At 42.2% G+C, this 7,989-nt stretch overlaps 1 protein-coding gene across 1 annotated transcript in view; it reads right to left on the minus strand.

Moving 5' to 3' along the window:
• rngtt (RNA guanylyltransferase and 5'-phosphatase) overlaps positions 1-6,659 on the minus strand; it is a 111,531-nt gene extending 104,872 nt beyond the window's left edge. Inside the window, exons 1-4 of the mRNA XM_085770375.1 lie at positions 6,161-6,659; positions 4,216-4,325; positions 4,011-4,114; positions 3,817-3,905 (exon numbers count right to left, since the gene is read on the minus strand). Of these exons, the coding sequence (XP_085626501.1) occupies positions 3,817-3,905; positions 4,011-4,114; positions 4,216-4,325; positions 6,161-6,224 (367 nt within the window). The 5' untranslated portion in view covers positions 6,225-6,659. The remainder of the gene's footprint in view (positions 1-3,816; positions 3,906-4,010; positions 4,115-4,215; positions 4,326-6,160) is intronic.
• Positions 6,660-7,989: the final 1,330 nt, after the last annotated feature.

The following is a 7,989-nucleotide window of genomic DNA, read 5'->3' on the forward strand; positions in this document are numbered from 1 at the left end:
TGCTCTTCCTGTGTCAGTGCAAATCTCGCGTGATTTGCACTGACCGGCGGAACAATTTCTCATGTTGGGGCTTCAGTACAAGAGGGACATTACAGACGAGCAGTATGGAGGTATTTGGATGTTTTTTGGTGTGTCTTTTTGGACGAAGAAAAGTGGTATCCATTCACAAGCATTATATGGACAGACCCCCACGTAACTCAGAGAAGGCACGGAGGACTTCTCACAGCTCTTAGTTGACATGAGGGTGAGTAGATAATGAGTGAAATTTGAATTTTGGGTGAACTATCCCTTTAAAACAGCTTCTGTAGAGGACTGGACTCGGAGCCACAGCCCCTCGGAGAAAGTGGCGTTCTCCCAAAACAAGCAGGTGCAAAGCAGAGTTACAACTACACACAAAAACCTGTAAAACCAAAAAAGCATCTGACTCTCATGCTTCCGCTGCACAGGACGTTTGCCTGGCAACACCAGCGCTAATGAAGACAGAACGAAGCGGTGTCAGAGGACGAGGGGGAGGTGGGGGGGGGGGGTCACGTTTTACCGACCCAACTGTCTAATCTGGAACGCGCGTATCGTCAGGACAACAAAGCCCTAATGACCGGCTGGACAAAAGGCGGCACATGACATTCACACATTCTGCTGCTTGCGACGTCTGAGCGCTCTGCTTCCCGAGGCCAGGCAGCAGTCAGTAGGTAAAGGAGGAGCGGGTCTGAGCGGGAGGATTAGCAGACCAGACGCTAGAGGGAGGTAGGAGAGAGCGCCCTGCTGTCTGCGGCGTGAAAGCACACTTCCAATATCCCATCCCATGTGCACTTGATGGCGTCCCTCAAGCTGCCTTTGGGCGCATTGTCACAGCTGAGTATCATTTCAAACTAACTAAAAAATAAAGAGCAAGATGTTCAAAAAACAGAACGAATGCAAATAAGAGAGAGAGAGAACCAAATTGTTCATTTTAATTGCACGTGAGGATTCTTTTGAATACTCGCAACTAAAATAAATTCAATTCAATACAATTAATGAAACTGTTTTGGGGGATTTGTCGAGGCTGCACTCCGTGGCGCCGTTTGTAGTGGATTTGCTGGCGTTTTACTGACAGGTGTTTCTGTTGTTTTGACAACTAAATAACACAAGACGCCCCTCTGCGATCATACAATTGAATCAACATGTCTCTAAAACAGTTTTAACAAAAGCTGAACAAAACAACTTTCATGCGGGGAGGATTAGCAGCTGGATTAGACTACATCAGTCTGTGCACCTGCCTACCTACTGAGTGGATAAACTGGAATAAGCACAATTTTCTTCTCTATTTTACACATTCACACCCGTGTTGTATAGTTTTGATGTTCATGATAAGATGTATCTGCAGTTCTGAGGCTCTCTTCTGACTGATTTCTTGGTGCATGAATAAAAAATGGCTATTGCAAATGCAAACTTCAGGTGAACACTCACAGAAACCAAAACCTGCAAGGTTGGATGACCGACATACTGATACCAATACATCTCTGATAAACTAATACTGGTATATTGGACTTGAATGCACTGCAATATTCCTCTGTATATGCAGCATCTCCTGTGCAGGGTGGAAAGTATTACATATGCATGAAAACATCAACACTGAGCAATCAGCATGATGCCATTCATATTACCTTCACTTATGAGAAGCGTAGACTGAAACATTTCAGCTTTTAATGATATGCTGAGTAATGGATAGATGTAGATATACAATTTCAATGTGATTGAAAAAGAAAATACAAAACAGTTGGAGCTGCAAAAAAAAAGAAAAAGAATCTGCCTACATATTAACTTTTAACCAAACTGATTGAGCCACGTTTCACCTAGAAATCACCTACACAGTGCACTCAGTGGGAGAGAGGAGCTGAGTCTCATGTGAAACTCCTACATATTTATAAAAGCAAAAAGCAAAAAAAACTGGTGAATTGAAAACGAAACTGTTTTCTGAAGGACATTTGTTTAACGGCCATGCACGTTTGGAGAAATGCAAATGGGGCTCGACTCGAGGGACGAAATGTGTCCTGACTGAGCAACATGATACAGCCGTTTGACCTCCAGCTCTAACACACAGTGACTCTGTGGCCGTCAGCAGGCGACTGGCTGCACTGGGAAACAGTCTGAAGTTAAGAGACGATGAGTATAAGTGAAAAGAAGATAAATGTGAAACAAGTGAAAATAACCACAGCAGCTTATCTGACTTTAATTTGCACTGATCCAACTGTAGAGTAAGGCTGCTCTCTGCTGGACACACAGGGCAATGCTGCTCATAGGCCACTGTAGTTCATCACTTGATGGACAAATATTAAAATATAAATGTTAGATGCTCTTTGCCAACATAAAACCTCAGGTCAAGGTGCATTCACAAGATTTTTCAGTCGATCAAATTCAAAAATCTTCTTTCACAATAGAAATAAATGTAGTCTCAATTACAGTCAAGTATCAAGTACAAACTGCTGCACCATAAACTGGATTTATGGTGTAATTTGAATGAATGTATTTACTTACTTAGCATAGTAACAAAATAAAATCAGAAACTGAATGAAAACAGTTCTGTTAAATTCAAGTTGCACAATGTTTGTAAACCAATTCACTATAATCATATCAGTGCCTTTTGACATTCTGCATCAGTTTTAAGTCATTAAAAGTGCTCAGTAATTTAACTTCTGTGTAAAAGGACAGAGCAAACAAACCTTTCAAATTAAACTGAAATTGTGGGATACAGAGCCACGACAATAAATGTCCTATTAATATAATGTATAGTTGGTATTTGAGGACACTTTAGGCTACTTAGGAATATCACATAGTGACTAAATGTATTAAATGACAGCCTGCTCAGTAAAACATTAGTGTTTACCGAACACCGAGAGACAGTAAATGTTCTCAGAAATCAAGCGGAGGTGCTGCAGGTGCTTCTACTTAAGATTCAAGGTTTCTGAGACGTTTATTCCGACATTAAGATTCACGCTGAGCCTGATAACTGGAGGCTCGAGTGCCAGCGGAGAGTGGAAATCTGTGGGGTGGTGAAACATCACAACAAATATAAATGAGTTATCGCTGAGGCAAACCTCTTCCTACAGTCTGAGGAAAATGATTCACAGTGCAAAGTCATTTACACTCCCGACTGGTTTTATATCCACTGAAGGTCTACTTTTATGCATCCTCATATTCTTCCTTGAGCAGAGGCAAAACACAGAAAACCTAAATGGGTTTTAGTCGCTTCAACTGGATTTTTAGGAGCTGAGAGGCAGACGAAGGCCGACGGTTTTCTACTGTTTTCAATGTATCATCGTTGGACGTTAACAAACATAAAACCCTGAAGCTCTTCAACACTGATTTTGACCATTTTAGTCACTGTTGAACTAAAGCTCACCATTACCTACTTACTAAACCTTTACAAGTAAATCCTTTGCTTATCAAAGACTGAACAAAACTCAAAAATGTATCAAGGACATAATAAAAATAAGTTCTGCTTTCATCCATGACATCAAGGTCACATAGGGTGACCGATTAGTCCATAATTTCCAGATATTCAAAAAGGGTTGGTTCATATTATTACATAAGAAATGCAGTAAAACCAAAGAGGAAGGAGCTAAGTGCCGAATAAAAGCACGTAGTAATAGGTTTTTCAGCCTAACCCTCCAATTCAAGGATGTAACACACAGTAAATACGGTCACAATAATCTCAACTCTACCATTTCATATCTCTCCAGAACATTAACTCCAGACGTCCCAAGGCTGTGATACAAGAGCTTGTTCACAGACATGTAACCGTGGTTTCTGTCACTGTGGAGCGGAGGGTTTGCTTACCTATCAGTTCTGTGGGATTCTTCTCCATAAAGTGTTCGCACAGCGTGATGAACATGGCGGTCGTCTCTTTCGAAGGACATTCCCCGTGACTGGAGCAAAGACAGAATGACATCAGAGTTAATACTTCACCTCTAGATGAGCAACAGCAAAACGATTACTTCAACTCAAGGCAGCGACTTGGCCCCCGTACGTACCCTTTACACTGAAGCTTCACGTATTTTATGCTTTCTTTTTCAATGTCGTTGCGGTCGTAAAAGCGAGTAGTGTTCGTCAAATCCACAAGCAAACCCATCTTCACCTGGAGGAAGAAACAAAAACAGACGACAAGGTGAGTCATGGGATTTTCAGGAGTTGAGTTTTTCCCTCAGAGCTTCAGTCACCGAATGTGGAGTTACTTACTTTTAGACTTTTTAAGAAGTTGGACAGCATGCTCGGGTGAAACCTGTTCTCCTCTGCAACTTGCTCATCATATCTGGGACCCAACATTGTTTTCATAGGCAGGAATTTTCCTGTGAGGGAAAAAAAAAGCAATGAACCATTTGTCTTACAGTTCAAAACCTCTGCACTACTAATGCGTTTCATTGATTATTTTATTGCAGAGTGCTGCAAAGCCCGGTCTAATAGAGTTTCACATTTTGTCCCCAGTTGCCATGATAACCACTCTTTACCATACCAAATCAAATTTTAAAAATAATAGAAAAACAATTATCTAAATTTGATCAACTGACAAACACAGTGTGGTCACAGAGGGGGAGGATTTGTTTTTCTTTTGACTCTGATTACATATGGCAATTTCATTATTTACCCTGCACCCTGGAAACCAACCAGCTCTCTAGAGGTGAAATGAAATATTGATCAATTGATTGGCTGATGAACAGAAAAACATGTTCAATGACGTAAGTCTGATCAAAAGGATAAATGCCAAAAAAAAGTGACACACTTGCTATGTCTTGTTTGCAGTGACAGTAAATTCAGCATTTTTGACAGCTGGTCAGACTACACAAGACATTCAAATATGTTAACTTTTTTTTCACTACACTTTCTGACATGTCATACACAAACACAAAACAAGCATTTGGCAGTTAATGAACATATTGCTTGTTGCAGCCTAAAAGCTATCCTATGTTAAAATAACATGACCTCATACAAGGACAATATTCTGTGTATACATGACTTCACATAAGGAGAAAAAAAGACCACAATATAAACTAAAACAATTCAGATGTAAAACTCAAAACTCAAATTCATATAATCTATCACTAGGAGACCTGGAGGAAGACTGCAGACCTGACATTGCTGATGACACTTGTTGTTTACATAGTTGGTCAGGATTTAAAACAGATTTGTGATCAATAAATTGATGCAGATCTTTGAGTCTGGGGCCCTTCGGCCTGCACCAAGGGAAACAACATGTTCCTGCCTTGAAACTGAACACCTGTCTAAATTGGTGCTCTGGTGAAACGCAAACGTAAGTGGAGATGCGTCTGGCTGGCTGGCAATGTTGTTGTCCAAACAAACACGTACAGACAGAAACACACACAGGTTTTTGATAGAAAGGAATATAACCACCATGGACAAACACAGACCCAGCTGCTGCTGCTGCTGCTGCTGCTGCTGCTGCTGCTGCTGCTGCTGCTGCTGCTGCTCGCCACGCGACAGGCTCCGGTTTGTTTTGACACGTGACGCCTCGACAACGAAGGAGAAGCTAACCAACTCAGCACTACTCTGCTCAACCCCTCATTTCTTCTTTTACTTTTTTACTTCTGGGTATATTAAGTTAAAGATTTATCCGATTTATAGTTATTAAAGTAAATTACGGCTCAGTTTAGCTTTGACAACCCGTTAGCCACAGGTGCCAGGTCAGGCTGGGCAAAGCGCGCCTGAATAAAATATCACACTGAACTCCGTTTAAAAACAACACGATGGATTCACTGAAAAATTAAAAACGTACACACCGATTAGAAAGCAAATTTCACTTTATACATTCATTAATGTCATTTAATTAATTTGCCTTCCCAAATCCACACCGCAGCCTCATTTTATTATAATAAACTGGCCTCATGTTATAGACTACGATATAATCCACTTAACATTGCCATTTTGTGATGCTAGCCTTAGCAATAATATCTTTCATGCCTGATAGTAGACCAGATAACAGCTCAGCAGCTATACGCAGTTTGTAAAATCGGAGGAAATAAAATACAATTTGTGATTAAAAGCAGGTTATAAGGTTTTAGATATATCATTCATCATCATCATCATGTTGCTCCTGTATCACAGAGCTGAGCTAGCATTAGCATTAGCATTAGCCGTTACCAGCTGGTTTATTCGTTTCTGCGCTCACCTGCCACCGGTTGTCCTCGTCTGGGACAGTTCCGCCACCGTGAAGGAGGTCCGGTGTGTGCCATGGTGTTCAGGAGTCAGGGGGGAGGAAGGAGAAGGAGGAGGAAGGAGGAGGAGAAGCAGGTTTCGGTGCAATGAGTCGCTGGTTGGTTGGTTGGTGGGGCGGTAGGTAGCTCACCTCCCCTCCCGGTCAGACCGCGACTATCTCCGGCTGTGGTTCACTCGAGCACCGCGGCCTCAAGGCCTCGCAGCTGCTGCTTCACCCGAGATCATCCAACGGATCTTATGCCCGGTCAAGCTCCTGACCTGGCCGGCAGGCAAAAACACACCGCTTGTATGTTAGTAAAGACTCTCCGCGGATCAGCAGCAGCATCCCGAAAACAACAGGGTTTTTTCCCCCCCTCTTTCTTTTCCCTTTGAGTCCGTTTTGTTTTGATCCACAACAGACACCAGTCGAGCTAACTAGCTAGCCTGGGCTAAGCATGCTAGCCTTCTTCTTCTTCTCCTTCTTCTCTCTGTGGTTCACACGACTTCCTGTGTCGTAGCGCCCCGCTGCGGGAGTGCACGAGAGGACACACAATTATAAAAACTATACCAGGGGTCAGGCACCCCTAATTTAAAGCAGAAGTAAGCAGAATGTTTGTGTTAAAGCAGAAGTAAGTGATATATTTGTGTTAATATAAGTCTTAAATAGTTATATCTTCCGACAGCAATCACTTACATAGAGTGTTTGGTCTGAAACACGGGTCTGTCAGTCCCTCTGCTCTGCTCTGAGCCGAGGAGAAAACATTTATCGTATCCTACAGTTTTTATCCAATGAGGAGAGAGAACGGCATGCAGGGCTGTGTGTGCAGCCAAGGGACGCCGTGAATGTGGCGACGTAGGGACGAGGACTGTTATGGTGCGTTCAAGGAAACTCATATTTTTCCGACCGTGAACTCGTACCAGTTCGATCTGGTACGAGTTCACCGGTCGGAAGTTACGAGTGGCCGTTATAGTGACTTTCACCGGTAAAACAGGTCGGAAAAACACGAGTGGGTTGCCTGGAACGCTACAAAGTCGTAAGTTGTGACTTGAAGCTGTAATTTACGATTTCAAAAGCCTGCCTGGAACGCAGCATTAGCGAAAACGACCGGACCACTTACTTCTGCTTTAATATAAGTCTTAAATAGTTATATCTTCCGACGGCAATCACTTATATAGAGTGTTTGGTCTGAAACACGGGTCTGTCAGTCACTCTGCTCTGCTGTAAGCCGAGGAGAAAACTTTCCTTGTATCCTACAAACTTTATCCAATGAGGAGAGAGAACGGCATAAAGGGGCGGTCCTCTCTGTGTGTGCAGCCAAGGGATGCGCGTGAATGTGGTGACGTAGGGACGAGGGCGGGGACTAACTCCATTGGCTGACAGGAAGTTAGCCAAAACCACCGGATCGCTTACTTCTGCTTTAATAAAAAGAAAATGTGTATTAATGTTTTTATTTGAAACGTGCAAGGTACAGTGAGTAGTGGGTGGACATGACTGCCATTTATATCCATATAAAGCAGAGCATATAGCAGACCTTGCAGACCTTGTGAACTGATACCAATGCTGATATCAACTATGTCTGTCAATTGCATGATTATCATGCACACAAGGTTTTTCATTTCATTTCAATTTATTTCATTCATGGTATACATTCTCACATGGTTGCACATATTTACATAATGTACACATTTTCACCATGAATGAAAAGGAACAGGATGAAGAAAACTTATAGTACCTGCCCCTCTCTGTTGTTACAATTACATTGGCTTACTTCAACACCATTTTTTTTTCAACTTTACTCAACC

The sequence above is a fragment of the Trachurus japonicus genome, chromosome 24 (assembly GCF_045865225.1).
Source record: "Trachurus japonicus isolate A0001 chromosome 24, Traja_1.0".
Taxonomy (NCBI): Eukaryota; Metazoa; Chordata; class Actinopteri; order Carangiformes; family Carangidae; genus Trachurus; species Trachurus japonicus.